The following is a 24,575-nucleotide window of genomic DNA, read 5'->3' as shown; positions in this document are numbered from 1 at the left end:
AAAAATAATAGAAAAAAATCAATCAAACCAAGAGCTGGTTTTTTGAAAGAGTAAACAAAATTGACAAACTTCTGGTCAGGCTAACCAAGAAGAAAAGAGAAAGGACACAAATAAACAAAATAAGAAAAGAAAATGGAGAAATTACAACCAACACCACTGAAATACAAAAAAAATAAGAGAATCCTATGAACAACTATATGGCAACAAACTGGACAACACAGAAGAAATGGACAAGTTTCTAGAAACATACAGTCCATCAAAACTGAATCAAGAAGAAATAGACAATCTGAACAGACTGATCACTAGAAGTGAAATAGAATCAGGAAAGAAAAACCTCCCTGCACACAAAAGTCCAGGACCAGATGGCTTCACTGGGGAATTCTACCAAACATACTAAGAACTTACACTGATCTTTCTCAAACTCTGCCTAAAGACTGAAGAGGAGGGAACACTCCCAAGCTATTCTATGAAGCCACCATCACCCTGACACCAAAGCCAGAAAAAGACACCACCAAAAAAGAAAATTACAGGCCAATATCATTCATGAACATAGATGCAAAAATTCTCAACAAAATATTAGCAAACAATCCAATAGCACATATAAAAGATCATACACTATGATCAAGTTGGATTCATCCCAGGGACACAAGGATGGTTCAACACACACAAATCAATCAATGTGATACAATACATCGATCAAAGAGAGGACAAAAATCACATGATCATCTCAATAGATGCAGAAAAAGCATTTGATAAAATTCAACATCCATTTATGATAAAAACTTACCAAAGTGGGTATAGAGGGAACATATCTCAACATAATAAAAGCTATTTATGACAAACCCACAGCCAACATAATACTCAACGGTAAAAAGCCTTCCTGCTAAATTCTGGAACAAGACAAGGATGCCAACTCTCACTACTTCTATTCACCATAGTATTGGAAATCCCAGCCTTAGCAGTCAGACAAGAAAAAGAAATAGAAGGATCCAAACTGAAAGAGAAGAGGTAAAATTGTCACTATATGCAGGTGACATGATACTATATACAGAAAACCCCAAAAGCGCCACACAAAAACTACTACAGCTGATAAAAGAATTCAACAATGTAGCAGGATACATGATTAACATACAGAAATCAGATGCATTTCTTTACACTAACAATGAATGCCAGAAAAAGAAAGTAAAAAAAAAAAAAATCCCTTTTAAAATCTCATAAAAATTACTTAGGAATAAACTTGACAAAGGAGATGAAAGACTTATACACAGAGAACTACAAAACATTGATTGAGGAAATTAAAGATGATTTAAAGAAATGGAAAGATATCTCATGCTCTTGGATCAGAAGAAGTAATATTGTTAAAATGGCCATACTGCCCAAAGCAATCTACAGATTTAATGTGATCCCTATCAAATCATCTAGGACACTTTTCACAGAACTAGAACAAATAATCCTAAAATTTATATGGAATTACAAAAGACTCAGAATTCCCAAAGCAATACTGAAGAAAAAGAACGAAGCCAGAGGAATAACCCTTCCAGACTTCAGATAATACTACAGAGCTACAGTAATCAAAACAGTGTGGTATTGGCGCAAAAACAGACACATGGATTAATAGAGAGCCCAGAAATAAATCCATAGACTTATGCCCAATTAATCTTTACCAAAGGAGGCAAGAATATACAATGGAGAAAAGACAGTCTCTTCTTAATGTTGAATCAACTTTGCATTACTAGAATAAACCCTACTTGTTATTCACTATTATGTATTTTTTAAACTTCTTGATGCAATTAATTTTGTTTAGACTTTTGCTCCCATATTCATAAGTAATATTTGTCTATTATGAAGTATTACAATTACAATAATTTCATAAGACAAAATGGACTAGGACACACTCTAATGCCCTCATCTGAAATTAATTAAAAATGTATAGATCCTATTTCCAAATAAGGTCAACATTCTGAGGTACTGGGAGTTAGGACTTCAATGTATCTTTTCTGGGGAACAAAATTCAACCCATAGCAGTATCAAAGAAGAATTTCTACATTTATCTGAAAAGGCTTTTGAAATACTTCTGTGGCTAACACATATCCATGTGAGGCCAGATTTTCTTCATATACTGCAACCAAAACAACGTATCATAACAGATTGTGAATACACAAAATCACATATGAGAATACAGCTGTCTTCTATTATCTTTACAGAGATTTGAAAAAATGTAAAATAATGCCAGTGTTCTCATTAAGTTTTTGTAATCTGGAAAATGTGATTATTTTTCATAAAATATGCTATTTATGTTAACATTTAATAGATGTTTTACAAAATCCAGCTGTTTCAAGTTCCCTGGACTCTGATCTGTCTCCTCTGCCCCTTGAGACCACTGTATTCCCCCTCCCTTTCCAGGTTTGGTAATTGCTTCCAGGTAGAATGCCTTTTTACCCTGGGTGTCTGGAAGGAGTGCACAATGTACACTCCTTTCATCATGAGGCCTATCACTGATCTGCTCTTCCGTCAAATTACGCCTACCACTACCCCACTGAATCACTCCAAAATGTAAGCTCTATGAAGGTAGGTAGTTTTGGCTGTTTTGTTCACTGATGTATCCTCAGTGTCTAGAACAGTGCTTGGGACACAGGAGGAGGTGCTGGATAATTTGTTAATGCATTCAAGGAAGGTGTGGATTTTTATGCTGGTTGTAACAGGACTTGCATTTAAACATTTGATAGGGAGAATATAATACTTTAAAGAGAAATATAAACATTTAAATTACTTATTATTTATATCACCTGTGTCTATGGCTACCTCAGATTAGGAGTTGATGCTGACTGTTTACAACAATAATAAAGCCACCCTTTATATGTACATATAATCTCATTTAGTTGAGATTCGATCCCAGGTCGATCATATTCCAGTCCCAGGTACTTACCACTGGCTTCAGTGCCGTTCTGAGGACCAGGGAGGAAAACTGGTCCATATTCTTATACCTCTGATTACTCTATTGTGTCATGGAACTCCATGAAGCATCTCAATCTGGTTCCAAAGCAGTAACATTTCAGCAGAAATCGATATATTTTATGAGATTTTTGTTAAAAGCAGAAAGGTCCTTTAAATTGGGCTTATGCAATCAGAGCATACAATGAATTTAAGGAAAGCTTCAGAACATATGGCATTCTGATGTCTTTGAAGTGTGGTTTGGTGGGACCGGCAGTGAACACGAAGAGGAGGTATGATTTAGAAGAAAGCTGTTGGAGTGTTGTGTTGCAAATAAAATCTAAGTAGGCACTTTGCAATTCACTGTTCTGTTTCTTTTCTTTTCTTTCTTTCTTTCTTTTTTTTTTTTGTTTCTGGTGTTTTACTGCTGCCTTTCATTCCCAAACACTATAAATGTTCCTTGCCAGTTTCCATTCTAAATTCAATCTCCACCGTGTTCTCTCCAAGAATCTGACACTTCTTTCTCAGGGTGTCCTGGAAAGAAGGAATGTCACAGCTTAGATAAATAAGGGGGTGGGAGAGTGGTCTGTCTGAGGGAATGTGTTGCAGACTCCACTATCTCATCCCTAAATGGCAGCATTTGGATTAAATGACCTCTAAATTCCTCCAGACCTGTAAATCTACCATCCTACAGGGATTATATTTGACTCTGATTCAAACCCATCAAATTTGATACATGTCCATGTCCAATTGCTTATTAAAGTATTCCTCTCCTGGCAGTGATACAGACTGAAAGGGGTAGGTGTTTTTCGGGGCTCTTGTGCTGTTACTCTGTTTTTACAGTTGGCTGACCGCCAGTCTAAGAGGACTGACTTGTCAGAGCTGTCATTCCAGACCTGGGGTCAAGGCCTAAACTGCTCAGGTGGGAAGACAGGAGGCAGCAAGGCGTCCACGCAGACAGCAGCCCACAGATCAGCAGTCACAGTGATGCCCTCGGTTTGGGGCTATCAAGCCCCTGCTTTTCAAAGCGAAGTCTCAGGGCCAGCAACAAATGCGTCATCTCAGAGTTTGTTAGAGTATCGGGCTCCTCCCCAGACCTGCAGGACCAGAGTCTGCGTATTTAGGAGGTTTCCAGGCGTTTTGTGGGCACAGCAAAAGTTTGAGAAACCTTTAGTTAGACCTTTAGACCACCTTTACCTTGAGCTTCAGTGTGACACGAGCCCTGCATTAGCTGAGCGTCGGCTGTCCCACTGCAGGAGCGCAAGGAGCCTAGGCACTCCTGGCCAGTCAACATCCGCGGGGAGCCGGATGCGAGGCGCCGCGATTCCCTCTGCAGCCCCGCTGCATCCCGGCGGCTCTTCCCCGGGATCCGGCAGCGCCAACTCCCCGCCCACGGCCCCCAGACCCCGCCGCCATTCCCCGTGCGCCGCGAGGGAGCGAGAGAAAGCCGCCCCAGCGCCCGCCCCACCCGCGGCTCCACGCGCAGCGCGCCTACCTCCCGGGTCCCCGCGCTGTCTCCTCGCGGCCATGGGGCGCCGGGAGCTCCCTCTGCTCCTGCCGACGCTGCTGGCTGTGCTGGGCGGCCTCGAGGGCTCAGTGGCCGGTGAGTGGGGCCCGCGGACCCGCGCTGGGAGGGAGCTCATCCCGCTCTGCTGGCTGCGGGGTTGCTGGATAGGGTCGGAGGAGAGCTGGGAGCGCCCTCGCTGGCTGTGCGCGGCGTGTCCCCCGTCCTGTGACCTTTGATCCGGGAGGGCGAGGCTGGGCCATCTGGAGAGGGCCCCTGCTTCTCCGCTCTCTACTCCTTGATAATTCCTCTCAGTGAGTGGGAAGGGGGGGCGGTGGGCTCAGCGGACAAATTCCTCGACTTTTTCTCTTCGTTTCTCAGGAGCGCACTCACTCTCTTAGGCTATTCCTTCCCCCAAAGTTGAGGCGAGTGGGATTAGCTTTCTTGCCCTGGTCTCCGACTGGGACCCACTGCTGCCCGGGGTTTCATCAGGCAGCAAATTTAACCTCTTGGCGGCCCGGGTTTGGGGACGAGGTGCCTCCCTCCAGAAAGCCCCGGAGGAAATGGGGCTTGGGCCCAGGGTCAGGTGTCCTCCTGGACCCACAGAAGTCAAGAATTCTCATGGCTTTGCTTCTTGGTCATCCAACGCAGATGAAATACAGTGTAATGTGACGAGGCAAGCTGCATGTGGTGGGGGATGCATTCCTGTGGCCTGGCTCTGCAACGGGGAGCAGGAGTGCCTGGATGGGACGGATGAGCAGTGTGGTAGGCACTTCTCTCTGCTGTGTCGTGTCAAATGTCTTCCTGAAATAAAGTCAAGTACTTCTCTGTGCCAAGAGAGCTCAGATCCCCAGGAGGGACGCCGGAGCACCTGTAAGTGAGGAAAGCCTCTTAAAAGATGCCTAGCATCCCTGGGCAGTAAATATGGAAGGGAACAGTCCTCATTAAAACAGGAAGACCCAGCTGTACTTGGTGAGGGCTATGTTCCTTTTTTCCACCTATGTGCACGTTCCTGGGGTCATCACTTAACTGTACCTAATTTAACATGAAACCTGAGATATCAAAATGTGTACTATTACAGGTTTGAGTAAAATTTTATACTTGTAGAAATCCTCGGCCCTCCATACACTTCACCCCAGCTCCCCAAGTTTACTTGCTTCAGCCAGTAGGCAGACTTAGGTGGAAGTACTTGAAAGTCTAAACATCAAGGCCCAGTTCCCAGGTTGCCTTACATCTTAATATAGTCTCAAATTCCAAAGGAGTTCAAAGAAGTGAATCTGTAAAACTGGACTGCCCAATACAGTGGCCACTAGCCACATGTGAGGATTTATATTTATTTAAATGAATACAATAAAAAAATTCAGTTTGTTTATCATAGTAGCCACATTTCAAGTGCTCAAAACACATGTGACTGGTGGCTACCATTTTGGACAACACAGAGATAAAGTGCTTCCGTTGTCACAGAAGGTTTTATTGGACAGTGGTGTTCTGGATGAATGATGAGGAGGATATGTTTATTGATCTGCTAGGTGATGGTCCCTGAGGAAGGGGTACTGAATTGTAGCATAAGAAGTAACGCAAAAAGGACAGGCAAGTTTAGGGTTGACTCCAGTGGCACATCAGGAGTTATTCCTTTGTTAATTAAAATACTTAATATGAAATCCAAATTTAAAAGACACTAGTGCCCTGACAAACACCCCTTCCTTTCTGCTTCTTATTGAACATGCTGCTGGCCCGCAGAAGAAATATGTCGTGGACACCCACAGGCCTGGCAGTGTGATGATGGAAAATGCATTTCTATTAGCTGGCTTTGTGATGGTGTTGGTGACTGCTTAGATGGCTCCGATGAGGTTAACTGTGGTAGGTACAACTTATGTTTACCTTCAGTCACATTCTGTTTATTAACAGCATTGGTTAACATCAATAGTATTAAGTGAAGCAAGCCCATCATTAAATAGCCTGCCACACGTGCTAAACCCAGACATTAAATTGTCTCTGGTGTCACAGGTGCCTGTTTTTCCCCACTTACTCATTTTTCAAAATGACCTAAGGTTAAAAAGATTATTAGCTTTATTGACTTAAAAAAATTATTTAGGGGTGAAACTTCAGAATACAAACTTGTGGCCACATCTCCAATGGCTACCAGCCCTTTCAAGCCTTGGTTTTCTATAGATTAAATTCATCAGCAAACCATAAATACCTAAATAAACAAGCCCGTGGGACAGCAGTGCGACCTCCCTGAGCCAACTCCTGCCTTTTAGAGAGACTGACAGCACGTCCGGACCAAAAAATCCAGTGCCCAGGAGATTCTCTGTGTCGCGATGCTTGGGAACTCTGTGATGCCAATAAGGGCTGTGAAGGTGGGCTGGACGAAGCACGCGGCCCCCGTACCGGCTGCATGGCTGGGCAGTGGCAGTGCAGGAACGGCCTGTGTATCACCCACCGCTGGAGGTGCGATGGCCTCAACCACTGCGGGGACTCCTCCGATGAGGAGGTCTGTGGTGAGTCCTACTCTACCCCCACCTTTTGTCTAAAGGGAAGGTCGTACTATGTTGGCTGCTTTCTGCAAGTTGTGGTTTCATTCCTATGGCTGAGACTGCCATCCTAGATCTAAAACAGGATGTTTGCTAGCAATAACCAAGATTTAGTTACCCTTGGAAACATAAAGCAGTGCTTAAATAGTAACTCTGCAGCGGACACTCTAAGCATGGCCTCGAATGTTCCCACCATTCAGTTCTGGCCAACGCACAGAGCACCTGAGCATCAGTATCTGAAGGAAGCCTCCTAACAGATGCCTTACATCCTTGTGTAGTGAATATGGAAGAACACTCCTCACTAAAAAAAGAAAACCCCCAAAGAACTCAGTGAGCACTACAATCCTTTTTTTTACCTGAAACACACAGTGTAGTGGAATCCCCAACGTTTTGGTGAACCACAATTCTATTCACCCTTTCTTTTCTAGCATTAAATCTGTAATCTCAAATGTGTTCAGATTCTAACATTTTAATAATAATTTATAACCTGGCTTCTTAAGAGAATATTTCTTTTAGGGCTAGTATTACCTGAATTTAATACCATGTCAATCAGTAATATTTAATACTAATTCAGTTCAAATTTACTATTATTTCAATCCAGGGCCCAGAGGTCTTAACATCTTTGATATCAAGTCCAAATTCCTGAAAACTCTGCTTAAAAAGATAAAAATAATTCTTTCCTACCCAGACTTGCATTGGGTTAGTAGAAATATTGCCACTTTCCTTACCCACTGTAAGCATTGTCTATTTTTACCACCACCCTGAGTATTAATGAAAAAGAATGCTTATATATAAAACAGATAAACAACAAGTTCATACTGTATAGCACAGGGAACTCTATTCAATATCCTGTAGTAACTTATGGTGAAAAAGAATATGAAAACGAATGTATGCGTGTTCATGTATGGCTGAAGCATTATGCTGTACACCGGAAATTGACACATTGTAAACTGACTATACTTCAATAAAATATATATATACAAAAAAAGAATGCTTAATTTCCTACACAGGGCCCTGTCCAGAAGGCATGGTTAGATGTGATGAGGGGAAATGCATCCTAGAATCCCTGATGTGTGACGGGGAAGCAGACTGTACTGACGGTACCGATGAACCTGCCACATGTGGTAAGAAATCAATTGCTTGGCTTAACATGGAAAGGGGAGAGTAAGATTAGGTAACTGAGTGCCCCAGTTATCACCGGGGTCTACTCTCTGAGACAACACTTGGACTCAGACGTCTACGGGAGCAATTATCCTTCAGTGATGGAGCGCTTACATTTCACAAGCTCCAACCCTTGGCTTTCGTCTCCTGAATGTGAGCCAATGCTCCTGAGCTATAAAAATTGCTGTTCTCATATTGTAGCTTTAAGGAAACAGACGAGCTCACCACTGCAAACAACACTGCTCCTAAAATTCTGGAATAAAGAACACAAACTTTGCCACTGAGAAGCAATACATTTGTTCAAGACAAAATGGCAAATTCTTTAAGAATTTAACTGAAAAAGGACCCAAGAAGACCATTTCCTGGTGAGGAGGGATGCTTCTGAGCAAGCACCTCTGACTTTGAAACTCTTGTGGTTCTCACGTAAAAATCACTGTTGGTTCCAGTTGGGGCAGAGGGAGGGGGGCATCTGTCCCCAGTCATTTTGTTGTCTGTCTCCTGTTTCCCCCTCAAATCTGGTCTGAGACATTATGATGAAACCTCTCCAGTAATGTGAAAGGCCGCGAAAGAAGCTTTTCACAAAAGGAACACATAAGAGATACAAAAAGCATAAATAGTGAGACACAAAATACAGGTTTTTGGTCCTGTATAGATAATTCACTGGGATTAGCAAATTATTATATCATTTCCTGAGCTAAGGGCCTCACCTGCCCATAAATTCTAGAGAAAATACAGAAGAGGTCGCTGGTCCCTCCACAGGTGACCAATACACCAACATCTGGAATTGTCCAGACTGTCCGCCCAGAAGGAAACACCTTTCCCCTGCTCCGTGATTCCTAACTTTCCTTGTTCTCTGGTTTCCCCGAAAGCCTCCACATTCCTAGGTAAGAGGGCAGGGTCGAAGGTTATTCTTAACCAGTGTTACACTCCTCACACAAGCACAGAGGTTTGTGACACAATATGGTTTATAAGACGTCTGATCTTTACCATGGTCAACTGTACTGACCACTGTCCTGTCTCTACCAGGTAAGAACTGCTCTCTGGCCAACGGGGGCTGTGAGGGGCCCTGCAGTGACACAGACTGGGGTGTTCAGTGCTCGTGTGGAGCTGGATGGCTATTACAGCCGGATGGTCAGAGCTGTGGAGGTCAGAATTCATTTGGCTCATCTTCAAAAGTTCTTGTGGTAGTAAAATATACATAGCAAAATTTACCATCTTAATAGTTTTTAAGTGTGTAATTCAGTGCCATCCACTACATTCACACTGCTGTGCAACTGTCACCACTATTCATTTCCAGAACTTTTGCATCATCCCCAACAGAAACTCTGTACCCATTAAACAGTAACTCTCTGTCCCTGCTCCTGGGAACCTTCATTGACATTGTCTATGAATTTGCCTGTTCTCATACTGCATGTAAGTGGAATCATACAGTATTTGTCCTTTATGTCGGGCTAATTTTACTTAGCCTCTCTTTAAGGTGGATCCATGTTTTAGCATGTCTCAGAATGTCCTTCCTTCTTAAAGGCCAAATAGTATTCCAGTGTATGTAAACAGTTGGCTCTTTGTATCTGTAGGTTGAAGACGCTGGGTAAGGGGAATTCCAGATAGTTCCAGAAAGCAAAATTTGAATTTGCTGCATGCTAGCAACTATTTACATTGTATTAGGTATTGTAAGTAATCTAGAGATGGTTTAAAATGTTTAGAAGGATGTGTGTACGTTATATGCTAATACCACACTATTTTATAGAAGACACTTGAGCATCCATGGATTTTGGTATCCTCGGGGGTCCCAGAATCAACCCCTTGTGGGATGACTGTATACCACATTTTGTTTGTGGGATTATATACCACATCCATGCCTCTGATGCACACATGGGTGGTTTCCACCCTTTGGCTGTGGTGGAGGACATTGGTGTACAAGTGTACAAGAGTCCCTGCTTTCAGTGCTCTTGGGTATATACCAGAAGTGGAACTCGCTGAGTCATATGGTAAATTCTATGTTTAACTTTTTGAGAAACTATCAAGCTGTTTTCCACAGTGGCTGCATCACTTGACATTAGCAATGTACAAGGGTTCTGATTTCTCTACATCCTTGCCACTCATTCTCAAATTAGGCTCCAGCTGGCTTGAGAGGAGCCACGTCCCCAAGAATGTTGCTAGGGTAACACAGATAAATATACTGTACCAGTTAAACCTCTGCATTGATGGTTCCCTACAGTGATGGTTCTGCTGAAACACAACCACATAGGTGGGAATTCTACGGAGGCAGCAACTTCTATCCCAGTACCCAGCACAGTGATCTCCACATATGACAGGTCTTGTGAGCACCTGAAAAGTGGCCCAAAAGAACAAAAATACTCAAGAGATTGTTCCTCAGTCTTCTCTAATTTACAACTCTCTATCATCAGATGTGGATGAGTGTTCTACAGCATACAGCCCCTGTGGCCAGCTGTGCATTAATACACCAGGCTCTTATTCCTGTGAGTGTATTCGAGGTTACCAGCTCTACAATGGCACCGACTGTCGAGTGACAGGTGAGCTTCAGTACTGGAAGCAAAGCTGAGCTCCTGCTCTCTTCTCAGCAGTAGGTGTAGATAAAAGTGATGTAGACGATTCACTTTAAGGTTTGGTATTAGAGATGACACTACTCGTTACATAAAGAAGCTGCTATTATAACATTCATTGGTCAATTTTGAGTATCAGGTGCTATCAAGTGTCTATAAAATGATTTAGGTTTTCTATAGGATAATACAGTTTGGGGCTCCAGAGACCCAACCAATAATCTCAACTTGTTCTGTGCTGCCTTAATGATGGGACACTTAATTACATTTGGCTGCTATATACAAGGCATGGAGAAGGCTTCTGTCTAGGGGAGAAGGGCTGAATCTGAAATCAGGCAGAAAAGTTCCAAAGATTAGTTTTAATGTGCCGGAGCTCAGAGGAGGAATTGAGGCTTCAGGTGGTCAACTAGATCCGCTCTCGATCCACCTTAGTCCAGATTTCAGGGATAAGTGGATTTTGGCATGGGCGATGGGACAGCATCTTTAGTTAAAGGGAATGGCATGGAAGGAAGTTTCATAGGAACGTATCACTCCTACTTCTATTGCAGATGATGCTGTTAAAATTCTTACCGCAGCTGATGGAGAACTTGGTGTCTTGGATCAAAGAACAGGCATCTATGAGACTCTGATACCTATAAAATCAAGGCCTACTTCTGTTGCATATGATCTTGAGAGAAGCATGTACTTCTGGGTGGATGAAGTCTTAAATGTGTTTGTTCTTGGAAAGCCAAACTTTGTTCCTCTCTATCCAGGTATATTTCTTGATATTAAGAGCCCTAGCTTCTTCAGGTTACTTAAACATAGTGTAGGAAGCATATGTGCTCATCTGGACATATTCTGTGACTCCCTTGTCATGAATTATGAGAGTACATAAAATCCTGATTCAAGATACTGATTCTATGTAGTTTGGTTCTTCGGGAGCTTTGTAGAGCATAACCTGAGAATGAAATTGCTATTAACCAGTACTGAAAGTTTGAGGATGTGGCTCAGGACAAGTATTAGTCTCAGCCCCATCACTAGGTGTGTGACCTTGAGCAAATTGTTAACTCCTTTGAACCACTGTGTACAAGATGAGGGTAATAGCATTGGTTAAGTGTGAGGATTAAGCTAGACAGTGCTTGGGAAGAAAGTGCCTAATGTAGCCCTGGGCGCAGAGAAATCCTCTGATAGTAGTTGGGAGGTGGAGTTCATAACAATTCATCGGAAACTTCTGTAATAAACAGTGTCCCAAATCAAGGTCACATTCTCTTGGATTTCTTGGTTATGCTTTTATTAAAGTCCTTCTCTGTCCTAATTGCCCACCGTATACTGGAAACCCCTCACACAGCTCTGGCTCTCATTCCCTGTGTCCTACTTGCCTCATTGTGTAGCTTGAAATCAGAAGATGTAGAAAAGATTTGTCTGAGTCTCTTTTTTCAAGATGGGTGTAGAAGAATACAGAAATATAATACTGTCTCCTGTATCCCCAGAATTTAAAGCAGTGAACAGTATCTCTTTGGACTGGTTCACGGGACAGTTATATTGGGCTAGCAGCTTTGCAAGGGTTGTCTGTGCTGGTTTAAGTGATGGCAGAGGCTACGTCAAAATCTTGGAAAAGGATCTTGTGCCAGAACAGCTAATAGTGTTTCCTGCAAAGAAGTAAGTAGTGTTTCTTTTGGAATATAACCAATGATCTTGGATATGTTATCGTATGTGTAGTCTTTTTTAAAATTAGAAGAAAATTTTTTTTGATTGGGGTGAGGTAATTAGGTTTGTTTGTTTATTTATTTATGTATTTATTCATTCATTCATTCATTCATTTATTTATTTTTAGTGGAAGTACTGGGGATTGAACCCAGGACTTCATGGATATATTATCTTAGATATTTAAGTTGATAAAAGAATACATCAACTGTTTCAACCTAGTCCTTATTTGCTCAAAAAAATTCTTAATTTTGAAGTCTCAATCGAATACCATAGAGCCAAACTTTTCAAAGTCTACTAAGTCTAAGAGCAGAAATCTCCAGCATTCTTAGCAGTGCAGTGATTTGAGGTCCATGGGGGAGAGCCAGGCAAGCCTGGCTGTTCAGTCATATAGATGCTCCCGAGGGGATTCTCTAATCCTTGTGCTTTGCTTTTCTCAGGTATTTGTATTGGGTGAATCGAGGTGGGAAAGGCATGAGGACTATTGAAACTGCAGGGATGGATGGCTCTGACAGGAAGGTGCTGACAGTTGTAAACATGGAGGAACCTGCAGGACTGACGCTGGACCATGTGACTGGCAGGCTCTACTGGATCAGTGAATATAAGGAGGTACCGCAGATGGGTCAGGAGGAAAAAGGTAAACCTATGTAGTAGGGGTTTGGTAGGACCGTGGTAAATACAAAGTTCTCTTGAGTCTTCCACCAACTTGGTGAAGCATCTTCTGGCCATGAAAAGTGAGAAAAGCAAGCCCTAACTGCACAGCATCTTCAGGTAGAGCCAGGCTGTATCAACAGAGGTGGGGAGACTTAGTGTGACTTTCTTAAGCTCTCTACAATCAAACTCAGCACTGAAATTTCCTGGTAGTATAGGTCATGTTCTATGTGGTACCTAGGATACAAAATTTTAAAGATGGCGGACCACTTCTCTGGAAGCATGCAGTTACTGAAGTACTTCAATGTCTGGCACTCACATTTCTAGGTCTTAATATTACAGTTCATGTCATCTCATTTTTGGAACAATCAAACTAGAAGACCAGTAGGACATGGTGGCTGAAAGCTTAGATTTAGGAGTCGTATTTTTAAGCCTATTTCTTCCAGCTATGATATCTGGCCGCTTAGGTGCCTCTCTGAGCTCCCACTACCCTCTCTGAAAATAGAGAGAATGCCCACCTCAGAAGGCATTTGGAGAATGTAGTGGAAGGATTTGGTACAATGTCTGGATGCAGACAATAAGTTATAGTAGCTATTTGTACAAAATATCTGTGACCCTGGTTTGTATAAGAAGCAGTCAGATCCACAGGCTTTGGCATTAGCCGCCATGGATCCTAACACAAGTTCATCTCTATCAAGCTGATATCAGGTAAAGATGTTTAATCAGTGTCCAAGAAACTGAGGGGCACTACCATGGTCAGCACTTCACACTGATGCTCCCTTGAGACCCTCTAACCCTTCAGTCCATAGAGACGGTAAATGTGGATGGCAGTGGGAGGCACACCTTTCCTGAGATCTTCTTGGAAGATGAAGTTCCAGTAGGACTCGCCATATTTGAGAACTCCTTCTTCTGGGCAAATAAACTACAGCTGCTTCGTATTTCACCGCACACCCCAAAGGAGAGAGTGGCGCTACTAAACACGTCCGTATCTGCCTTCTCTGTGCTCCACAAGTCCCAGCAGCCTAAGAGTAAGTCATCAGCTTGCTTTTGTGAAATGCTTATGAATCAGAACGCATACTAAATGGAAAACACCTAAATAACTACCTCGGTCTGTTGTTGGAAACTGCTGTTTTGAGGCAGGGGAAATGTTCTGGGTATCATTCCAGACACAGACAGGACTTCTGAGCAAGATGAACTGAACGAAAATATCTACTGGGAAACATTCCAGGCACACATCTTGCTCTTGTCTAACATGGCAACCCGAGGTTTAACGTCTGAAATACACAAAACAGGGTCATAAGCTGTTCACAGAAGGGCTAGAATAGCTTACTCACGGACATGTCCATTGATAACAGAAAATTTAACCAAGAGTAGCATCCTCCTTAGAGGAGGAAGTCAAACATTCACTGACTAGGAGTTAAAAACTTGCGAATCTGAAATTGTACGTGAGTCAACTCAGATAATGCTTCTCAAATGGGCCCAAGAAACTAAGCAAAGTGGAGAGCCTAGAACCATGACTTACTTCCTGTAAGCAAGTTAGACAGTCATTTTGCCTTAACTCCGAGAGGGAAGATGCTTTTGGTTGAAGCTTAATGGCCTGAGCTGAGTACAGATAGGTAATTGTAATGATCTGAAAGACAGGGATCCACAGGAGTTCAAAGTCAGTATGCCTAACCTAGGAGGTAACAAGTGTATCGGGATTCCCCTTAAGGCAAAAATGCCTTAACTCCCCTTGAGTCTTAGGTTTTGAACCGGTTTGGATTAAATACGTCTGAAATTGTAACTAACCTGTTTTTACTTTAAAACAGGCAGATACCCAGCATGTGTTCCAGGATCTTGCAGCCACTTATGTCTCCTGTCCCCTGTCCATCCCAAGGGCTATAAGTGTGTTTGTCCAGAGGGGATGTTTCTTCTACCTTCTGGTACATGTAGCAGTAAGTATGCTGGGTGAAATGGGTTTGGCTCAAAAAGGCACTTTCCGTGGTAGGTCTGGAAATAATATAGCTTCCATTTTTGGATCAATCGCTTTTATACTGACAACCTACTTTGATGACAAATTTTGTTATCAAAAGAACTTGATTAGTTTTTTATTGTACTAAAATAAGCATTACAACATGTACCATTTTAACTATTTTTAAGTGTAGTGTCCAGTGGCATTAAGTACATTCACATTTTTGTACAACCATCACCATCCATCTCCAGAACGTTTTCACCTTCCCAACTGAAATTCTGTTCTTGTTAAACAATAACTCCCCACCACTCCCTCCCCCAGGCCCTGGCAACCACAACTCTACTTTCTGTCTCTATGAATTTGACTACTTTAGGTACCTCATATAAGTAAAATTATACAGAATCTGTCTTTTTTGTGACTGGATTATTTCACTTAGCATAATATCTTCAAAGCTCATTCATGTTGTAACATGTGTCAGACTTTCCTTTTTAAGGCTGAAGGCTGAATAATATTTTTAAGGCTGAATAATATTTTCTTGTATAGATATACTATATTTTGTTTATCCATTCATCCATCTGTGGACATTAGGGTTTGGTAAGTTTTAAACCAGGAAAAAAATAGCTTCTATGTGAAAACTTAACAGCTAAGTTGGTATAAGAAACACTCTATAGTCTTATGACTGTTGTGTATTCTGACTTATAAGCAGTGTCTCCTTCGGTATTAACGTAATTCCTTGTGTTGCTGTTCCATCTTTGAAATGGTAAAGGCTACATTGATTATCCATTCTACCCAAATTAATTGACTTTTTTTCTATAGAAAATTGAGGCTTTAAGAATAAATGATGTAAACGTTTTGATATTCTAACTACCTTAAAAAAAAACATACTTCAGCAGAGGTAGCTATGGCGTAATAAGCTGCTGCGCCCAACTCCAGACTTCAACTGAAACTGTATTTTAAACATTATATATACTGTTAAATATCCAAGTAACTTTCCTTTAGAGAAACAATAGGGAGTTAAAATTCTTTGTACTGAGCCTTGTGTGCTACAAGCAAGGACTTGATGACTTCACTGAATCAAATGGAGCAGCACTACAGCCCTAACCCTCGTGATTCTGTGTTAACCTTTCAGCAGAAATTCAAAAGGCTCGGTGCCTTGGGAAAGCTGAGCAGCACTGCCATTTGCCCACATGACTCCCTTCTCCAAGGAAGTTCTGAGGGGCATTCACATCTTATACGTCATATGCGTGCTTCTAAAGCGAATTTTATAAGATTCCTTTGGAGGGGAACCTCGCTTTGAGAGAGGGGCATAGCTCAAGGGGGGAGCACAGGGCTTATCTGACAAACAGTTAAAGAATCAATCTCTCCTTTTCCTTGATAGAATTAAAACTAGTGTTTTCCTCTGGCAAGCGTCTCTACTTGTTGAAGGTTGGTTTTATGGGAACTTCTATAGAGAGAACTGTAATTCAGGAGCATCCTAGGAACATCTACTTACTGGATATTGACTGGAAAAGAAACCTGATCTACTGGACAGATACCCGGGGGCATCTGTTCCACTCAACTGGCTATTCAGGGGAAAAGCAAGAGATTAGGACAGAGCGTACAGGTGAGTTGGGGGTGCCTATTTTATTTTTTTTCATTTTCTAGCTCTAAAATTAACTAGAGCCAAAAACCCTACCTGTTTCTGATTCAAAGAGTGGTCAAAGAGTGGTTTTTAAACTAATTTAATATTGTGTCTGATGTACCCTTGTTCTTACAAGGGGTGGGCAGACAGTTTACAAGGCCACCATGATTTGGGAAATCCTATGGTTGGTGATAAGGTTTTTAAAATTCTATTTTTCTGGCCTTAAGCCTGGGTAGGATGAAACGGACCTTAAATATTTCAACTTTGCATTGCAGATTTTTCTTACACTAATTTAGGAGCAATTTGCAATGCAGATTTCAGAGTAAACTAGCAAGATATTTTGTTAATATGATAATATATACTTTCTCTCCCCTCCCACGTTCCTGCATGGCATACCCCACCCTCAGCTCCCTGTCCTCAGCCTAAATGCAAATATCTGCTTTACAAAAGAGAACTGGGACTTGAGTTCCAGAGTGAGTAATCTGATTTCTGAATGCCTGTGGAGTGGGTACTTCAAGTACCAAGGATCTGCTTTACTACAGGAAGTGCTGTGTTGGAATACGTGTTCCTGAGAGCCTTCAGAGCAGTAGAATCTACCCAGAGCCCTGTGGGCAAGCCTGGCACATAGAAGCTTTCTGTCCCTGACTAAGAGAACTTCAGGGATAAAACTGAAACAGGCAGTGATCTTGCAGTACATCTGATGGCTGTCTAGGAAACTCTGATCATGGATTTCTTCCCACTTAATTAAAATGTAACTCCCCCCACTGGCTAATCTTTGATAACTGGTTTCTGTGTTACAGCTATATCAAGGATTTGCAAAAGACTGACAATTCCTTTGAGTTGGCTCTCGTGGTGAATTTTGAGTCCCTGTGATAGATAGCTCTGAAATAATAGAAAATATATATTTTGGCCTCTGTCCCCAGTTAATGGCACAGAGCTCCTAAGACCTTTGTAATTTCCTGAGTGATAGGAACTGCTTTTGTTCTAATGAGACAATGCTTGGTGGGCTTTGCAATGCAGTGCAAAATTGAATTTAAGGTCCATTTCTATCCTACCCAGACTCAAGACCAGAAAAAGCTAAAAAACCTTATCAGTGCCTCTGGAGGTTGGTCACAGAAAGACTGCTCCATGACTAGAAGCTCAGAACTTTCTATTTGTATCTTGTAATTGTAGATCTCCTCACTGTCTAGCCATTGTACTGATAACCTTTCATACTACTGTCCTGGTGTCATCTGAGCCCAATCTCTGCCTTCCCAGAGCAATTTCAGTCCTAGTCACTTGACATGTAATTGATTGATTTTCATCCTTAGCCTGTGAAGAAGGAATGTGAATCTGAAGGTGCAGACCTGCATTCAAATGCAGGCCTTGCCACTGAAATATCTAACTTATAAAATGCAGTGCCTGTCTACCTTGCCAGGTGGTTGTCAAGTATCAAATGAGCTCATGTGACAGACAAGGTGGGGAACCAGAATAGTCACCATGGGGCTCATTGTGCCACCAAGGTGTGTGGGCTTGTAGGGACTGATCTTTGCATTCCCCTAATTGTCTCCCTTCTATCCTTGGTCCAGAGTTTAAGACAGTGTGTGAACTTATTTGAATGCCCTTTCTAACGGAAGTGACTTGTCCTCCACACAGTCTGTTCAGCTAGTGTGGACATACCGACTGGGAACTTGTACTGGCTGCCCTGTGACAGAAGTGCTGTTCAGAAGACTAGAATCACTGGCCCAGACACACGTACCCTGTACAGAACAGGCAGTGTTATCCTGCATCTTCTTCTCGACTGGCCAAAGAGGCTGCTCTACTGGATGGAAAGTGGGGAACACTTGCAAAGTATGACCCTTGATGGCAAAGGCAGACAGGAAATCTGGAGAGGCACCTGGACGGCAGACACCCATGTGGCCCTAGACCTCGGCTCATCTAGCATCCTCTGGGCCACCAAAGGGTCAGGTAAGCACTACACAACCAGAGAGGTTGGAAGAAGCTTAAGAGGATGAGTGGGAGTCCTGGGTTTAGTATAAGGATGCCAGCCATTCTTGGAACTCATTAGATGTAGGCTCAAACTCTGACTTGCATAGTTACAGCTTGAGCACAGACATGGACCTTAAGCTCAGCTCTCATCTATAAGTCTAGATTTATGATTTTAAAGGTAGAGAAACTTCAGAAATCACATAATTTTGAACACTGCAGGCGGCTACTTGTTTCTATCTCTGTAAGTAGAAATAATGGAACCAAACTTCCATTGCAAACGAGGTACAGGTGCTTCAGTTGTAACTCGAGAGCAGGTACAGATTATGCCTTTGTAGCTGAATGTGATAATCTTCTCACCCAGAGGCCATCCTTGAGAACTGGTAGCTGTGTGCTGACGACTCGGGGTTTTAAGACAGGACACGGAAGGTGGTAAAGTCACATCTGATGTTTCCATAGGGCAGACCTTGCTTTCCTGGAGCTTTAACCACTTTCTTGGATTATCTTTAAAGATAAAACTAAAACCTATAAGACTGTGCTGATTTTCAGTGTGAGGTCATTGAACCTTGCAATCCAGTGGTACCCATGCCTCCTCACTGTCATGAGTTACTTGTTCTGTGTCAGCTTGTAAGAATTTGACTCTGCCCTAGGGTTGCAAAGTCTGAGTCTCCTAAAAAATAGAACATACACTTTGAACAAGACCTGGAGTGACGGGATGATAGCGGCCCACGAGCCTTACCTGGTGACCCTGAACAGAACAGCTCTGGTGCTGTGGAACAGGAGGATGCCAGAGCCCTTCTTGGTGTTGAAAGAGCCATACATACAGAGAATGATCATCCTAGCAGAGAACCTGGAGGTTCCAGGTGAGTCCTCCCCCGGGGGGGTTAATCTTTGAGATCCACTTTCCCAGGCTCTCCTCAGTGTGTGCTTCTAGGAGAAAATCCTGGGCATCTTCCAGTGTGTATGGGCAGTCATCCCAACCAACGACTCAGCAGGCCTTCTCCCTAACTTGTCCTTGTCCTGGTCCTGGAGAAGTAAGACTCTAACACGTTTCTCAAAATCGCTAAGTGACACGAGTTCCTAAGTAATACCCCAAGGAGGGTGTACACCACAAGCCCCTTTCGGGATTCATCTTTCACATTACCATTTTGCAGCTTTCAGTCTGGCAGTAAAGAGATCCATTTAACTTGCTCTAAACCAGTTTTCCAAACTGACTTCACCAAGGAACCCCCTTTCTCATAGCAGTGCCATCTTGCGGAGCACCCTTTGTGGAGCTGCTCTGGGTTGTGGTTACCCGGAGAAGCAGCTCTTCCTCCTGCTGAAGCTGGGCCTTGTCATTTAGATTAATCTGCTTACACCTGGGTTAACGCTTTTCATATAAGCCTTTGGTGTGGTGCCAAAAGTTCTGATTCTGGATCTTGAGGCAGAAAAAGAAGAAGTTTTATCAACAGAATTCAGAGGGCTTTCTTGGTAGAAGCAGCCGGAAGTCCCAAGGGAGAGTAGAAGCAGAGCTGGACAGAACCTTTCCTCCTTATTTGTACTTGCTCTGTTTGGGTCTCTCATCTCCTGTTGTCTAAACTGCCTTATTTTTGGATTCATGGGTTTAACCTGATCTTTGAGGCTAAGAAACATCAGGCATATTTCTTAGGTGGTAAAGGGTACCAATAAAAGGTTAACTTTTTGGTAAAAAATATAGTTTTGATTATTCTACTAACAAATCTGTTAGGTTACTGGGACAGTTGCTGAAGAGTACTCACTGGTAACTTTTAGTAGTGTGACTTGGACACCTCAGAGTAATGCTGGTCTCTGTCCTACAGCATGCGATGCTAGAGCAGGAACCAGACAGAACAAGTCCCTGTCTTCAGAAACTTACTTAATTTTGCATGCCTAAACCTAGCCATGACATGGGTTTTCGAGGAGGGGACGGTAAAAGCACGTCTCCACTGCTGAAACCAAATGGACAGACTTGCCGATTCACCTGTTTATTCTAGATCCTGAGGTAGAAGGAGCCACCACATCCACCCCTCGTCCTCCTCCTCCACCACCCCCTCTCCTCTGCACCCGATCCTCTGTCCCCTGTCGGAACGGGCAGGAGTGCATTTCCCGGGAGAACCTCTGTGATGGCAAGCGGGACTGTGAGGATGGCTCGGATGAAGAGAACTGTTCTCAGTTCTGCAACAGACCAGGTGTGTCACCGTCTCCTGTTCTCGGTCTCTTGGTCCAGGTACACTGATTCAGCCTTGGGTGCACCATACGAAATGCCAGAGTGTTTGTTACTATAATCACACTGACTTTCCCTATGTATTATCATAGATAAAAATCACAGTCTGTCAGAATACTGACTCTGTGATTGTCCATTTTATCACATTTAAATCCGCCGTGTTTTGCTAGGGATAATTTGTTGCTTCCTTGCTTCCTCACATTTGCTTAAGTTTGCCAATATTTGCCTTTATAGACTGACCTAAATGGACCACTTATAACAGACTTGGTAGTGTTTTAACAAGTCGTTAAAGTAACCAAACCTATAGGAGGCCTTATTATTTAAACAACCTAGTTCAGCTTGCTAATTTAATTGACTCACGCACTTTATTAAAGTTCACTTACGGAGCAACTAAGATATAGAACTCAAACAAGTAAGTTCAAACTCCAGAATGAGGGTGAGTTAATCTAATTATAAACCTACAGGGTGATGAGTATATATGGTGATAGCTTTTGACCCTTTCCATTTAAGGGGTCTTCCAGTGTCTGGATGGAAACAAGTGCATTGAGGAGAAGTACCACTGTGATGGGGCTCAGCAGTGCTTGGATGGGTCCGATGAGTTGGACTGCTGGAAGCCCGTAGAAGATTGTTCTCTGCGTTGTGACAAGACCCGCTGTATCCCCAAGAGCTGGCTGTGTGATGGCAACCCAGACTGTTCTGACAAAAAAGACGAGCAAGGCTGTAGTAAGTTCATGGAAGTTCCTCGCAGTATTTTCAACTGCATTACAGTCAGTTCTCCTTATTCAGGGTCGGTATGTTCCATAAAGTTGCCATGAACACTGAATTAGAGGATACTGAATCATTGCTCCTGGGAAAAATACAGGGTGAGGGTTCTTTGCGTCTCTGGTCACAACATTTTTGCCAGCCGATCAACATATAACCTTCTTTTATGTGTGTTTCTATTTAAAGACAACTTAACACGAATTGCTGGCTCATTAACAGCTAACAGTGCTGTAAGTCTTGCCAAACAAAGCTTATTTAATGCGTGTATTTTCTCCACAAGGCACATCGTAGATTTCTTACACTTAGGAACATCAGATAGCCCTTCAGCACTACTCTCGGGGCCACTTGAAACAGGAAAATTGCCAAAAAGTACAAAAAAAGGTGAAAAGCATGGTTCTAAGTGGATTGCAAAGAGGACACCTTTTTATAGTATGAGAACAGAAACAAGAAGGCAGAATGTTGCCTTGTTCTGCAACAACTAGAAAGGTTTGCGTCAGGCAACTCATATTTTTGCTTCTTGTGTGTCTCTTCAAATGATCATGAAAGTGTGGGAGTGTTGATTTGGGGGGTTAAGATGAATTTTAGCAAGTAGGTGAATGTGCAAATACCGAATCCACAAATGATGAGGAGCAACTGTACCCACGACAGAGTTAACAGATGAAGATGAAGGATTCTGAGGTAGAGGGACCTTGGAGATCATGTTTGGAGATAGAAGGGGACCCCTTTCTATGACAAGATTTTCATTAGTGGAAAATCAATCTATGTATAAAATAACGTATAATTTCTTGTTGGGCTGAAATCTGCCTCCTTGAAGATTTAATTTTGTTCCTAGGCCTTCTCATGGGATGAGCCATCTCATTGTAGACATCATTGCTTCCCCCTCATTTTTTGGGGATATACACCTTTATTTTCATTCTTCTTAATGATATGTTTCAAAGGCCTTAATCATGTTGTGGGAGGAAGGTAGAAGAGAGAATTTGGGGAATGCAAGTGGGAAGAAGAGGAGGCTGGGTAAGGTACCATGATAGATTTGGATGTGGAGGTGGGGTAGCCAGAGGGTGTGACTGCACTTGGGCTCGAGAGAAAAACATCAGGAGGAAAAAGACACAGGAAGGAATGAGGGAGGAACCCAAGGTATAATTTACTTCTCAATACATATTTATAGTTTTGCCTAGGACTTGACCCTTTTTCTTGAGTCAAGTCAAGCAACTCCTATCTGGAGGAATTGAGTCCAAGAACGTAAGTTGTAGGGTATGTTGGAAATTATGGGAGAATTTCTCTTTTCCTGGATGACATTAAGATCCCAGAGGAAAATCCCACTACCTTACCTAGTCCAGCATCCTTCTACATGTCCTACATGTCCTCCCAACCTTGTCCCCCAGCCCTCATTCTTCAGGACCAAGAGCGTTTTCTGGGCTTGCTTAGTAGGTCTTTTCTAGCCTAACACTCTACTTGAACCACCTTCCTGTCCTAACACCTGCTGGGGCTTAGCTCTCAAGGTGACAGCAGAAGACTGAGGATCTTCAAACCGTTTTATCTCCCATCAAATTGCTTCTCTATCTGGCTGAGTTCTTACCTAAAGCTTTGTTTTTCAGTTTATGAAAAATGCAGCACGTCTGAATTTAAATGTCAGAATGGCCAATGCGTGTCTTCTTCCTTGCGTTGCGATGGGAACCGGGACTGCCTGGACCACTCAGATGAAGAGGGCTGTCCTGCCTGGCCCCTGACATGCCTGTCAGGGGAGGTGAAGTGCCCGAGGAGTGGAGAGTGTGTGTTGGCAGAATGGATATGTGACCATGACTTAGACTGCAAAGACGGAACCGATGAGAAGGTAGCCCACTCTCCTTTCAGTACAATACAGCTGACTTCTAATCGCAACAGTAACACATGCTTCCTAGTAGAGAACTTGGGAAAATACAACAGAGAAGTCTTCCATAATTCCTGCCCAGAAAGCCAGTCATAGCTGCATCAAAGTGTCCAAAGGGTTAATAGCCTCTTGTTGAAAGTCAAACTTGTAAGAGGTCTTTATTGTAGTAGGTTTGCAAGTGTTAGGTCTTGATTGTTGTGGCTTAAGGTCTTACTTAGATGCTCTGATGCTCTACTTAATAGTCATGGTGACATCCACTGGTGCTCCCACATTGTATGAGATGCAGCCTGGGCTTTGAACTATTGCTTGCATTGATCTTAAAAAAAGTACTTATGCCCTAGTGTTCAGTAAAATGGGTAGTGTCTGAGGGGCTGAGACTATCTCAAGGTGCTGGAGTATAGCAGGTGCACAGAAGTCCCCCTTCCTTTCTCCCGTACATCCTGCACCAGATCTGAGAATCCAAGTCAGGTGCAAAATGTGGTGTTAAGTTTTAATTTACTGGAGTATGTGTTAGAAATGGTGGGAAGAATTCTACAGTAGAGTTTCTAGAGCAGATTCTTTTGCTTTGTTTTTTAAGTGGAACTAAGACTTCCTGATTGATCAGTTTGCAAAATAAGACATTTCTTCCCACTTCCCGCCCACGTTGGTATCACCTAGAACTTCTCGCCTGAATTCCAGATGCAGGAGTTTCTTTAATACATACCACTCGAGTTTTCAGGCTCTGTCTAGCCTTGTTTCAGGAGGGACTTGAGGCTTCCTCTTCTTCCAGGACAATTCCCAGGCTCTAAATGCAGGTGTTGTTGATGGAGTCACTGTCTCTTCAGGACTGTGACCCTGAGGAGCTTCGCTGTGGCTCGAGGCAGTGGTCCTGTGCCAGTGGAGACCAGTGTGTGCCTGAGCCCTGGCGCTGTGATGGGCAGACTGACTGCAGGGACGGCAGTGATGAGGCTGGATGTAAGTGCAGGGGAGAAGGCAGATGGCTTCAAAGGGGCACCTGCTGCTTGCTGCTTCTTGGCATGAGTACCTAGCTCAGTGAGCAGGTGCATTCGCTACAGGCCCTGAAATCCATCCCTTTACCAGGATGGAGTCGTCTAGGATGCATACAAGGGAGGCTTGCTGTGGGAGGGATGTTTGGCCGGGGGTTGATGATGAAAGTAGGAAGT

General features: G+C 42.9%; 1 protein-coding gene and 1 long non-coding RNA gene across 14 annotated transcripts in view; one reads left to right on the top strand and one right to left on the bottom strand.

Annotated features, from left to right (window-relative positions):
* Positions 1-5,054, bottom strand: part of LOC105067639 (uncharacterized) — a 116,770-nt gene extending 111,716 nt beyond the window's left edge. For 2 of the 9 annotated variants that reach the window (XR_012502442.1, XR_012502444.1), the window contains exon 1: positions 4,427-5,054. This is a non-coding gene — a long non-coding RNA (uncharacterized LOC105067639). The remainder of the gene's footprint in view (positions 1-4,426) is intronic. The other 7 variants (XR_012502438.1, XR_012502439.1, XR_012502441.1 and 4 more) reach the window with 5 other exon arrangements.
* The window catches only part of LOC105067725 (low-density lipoprotein receptor-related protein 2), a 36,562-nt gene continuing 13,023 nt past the window's right edge, over positions 1,037-24,575 (top strand). For 2 of the 5 annotated variants that reach the window (XM_074353422.1, XM_074353421.1), the window contains exons 1-19: positions 1,039-4,534; positions 5,087-5,200; positions 6,176-6,295; positions 6,697-6,936; positions 7,980-8,093; positions 9,157-9,276; positions 10,539-10,664; positions 11,240-11,443; positions 12,161-12,329; positions 12,815-12,983; positions 13,828-14,053; positions 14,834-14,959; positions 16,355-16,579; positions 18,233-18,544; positions 19,213-19,425; positions 20,554-20,748; positions 21,294-21,506; positions 23,141-23,376; positions 24,237-24,366. In XM_074353422.1, the coding sequence (XP_074209523.1) occupies positions 3,919-4,534; positions 5,087-5,200; positions 6,176-6,295; positions 6,697-6,936; positions 7,980-8,093; positions 9,157-9,276; positions 10,539-10,664; positions 11,240-11,443; positions 12,161-12,329; positions 12,815-12,983; positions 13,828-14,053; positions 14,834-14,959; positions 16,355-16,579; positions 18,233-18,544; positions 19,213-19,425; positions 20,554-20,748; positions 21,294-21,506; positions 23,141-23,376; positions 24,237-24,366 (3,868 nt within the window). In that variant the 5' untranslated portion in view covers positions 1,039-3,918. Of the gene's footprint in view, positions 4,535-5,086; positions 5,201-6,175; positions 6,296-6,696; positions 6,937-7,979; positions 8,094-9,156; positions 9,277-10,538; positions 10,665-11,239; positions 11,444-12,160; positions 12,330-12,814; positions 12,984-13,827; positions 14,054-14,833; positions 14,960-16,354; positions 16,580-18,232; positions 18,545-19,212; positions 19,426-20,553; positions 20,749-21,293; positions 21,507-23,140; positions 23,377-24,236; positions 24,367-24,575 lie in introns of those variants that run through there. The other 3 variants (XM_074353424.1, XM_074353423.1, XM_074353425.1) reach the window with 3 other exon arrangements.

This window comes from Camelus bactrianus, chromosome 26 (assembly GCF_048773025.1).
Source record: "Camelus bactrianus isolate YW-2024 breed Bactrian camel chromosome 26, ASM4877302v1, whole genome shotgun sequence".
Lineage (NCBI taxonomy): Eukaryota > Metazoa > Chordata > Mammalia > Artiodactyla > Camelidae > Camelus > Camelus bactrianus.
The sequence above is the reverse complement of the archived record's forward strand: the minus strand, read 5'-3'. Positions and strand labels throughout refer to the sequence as shown.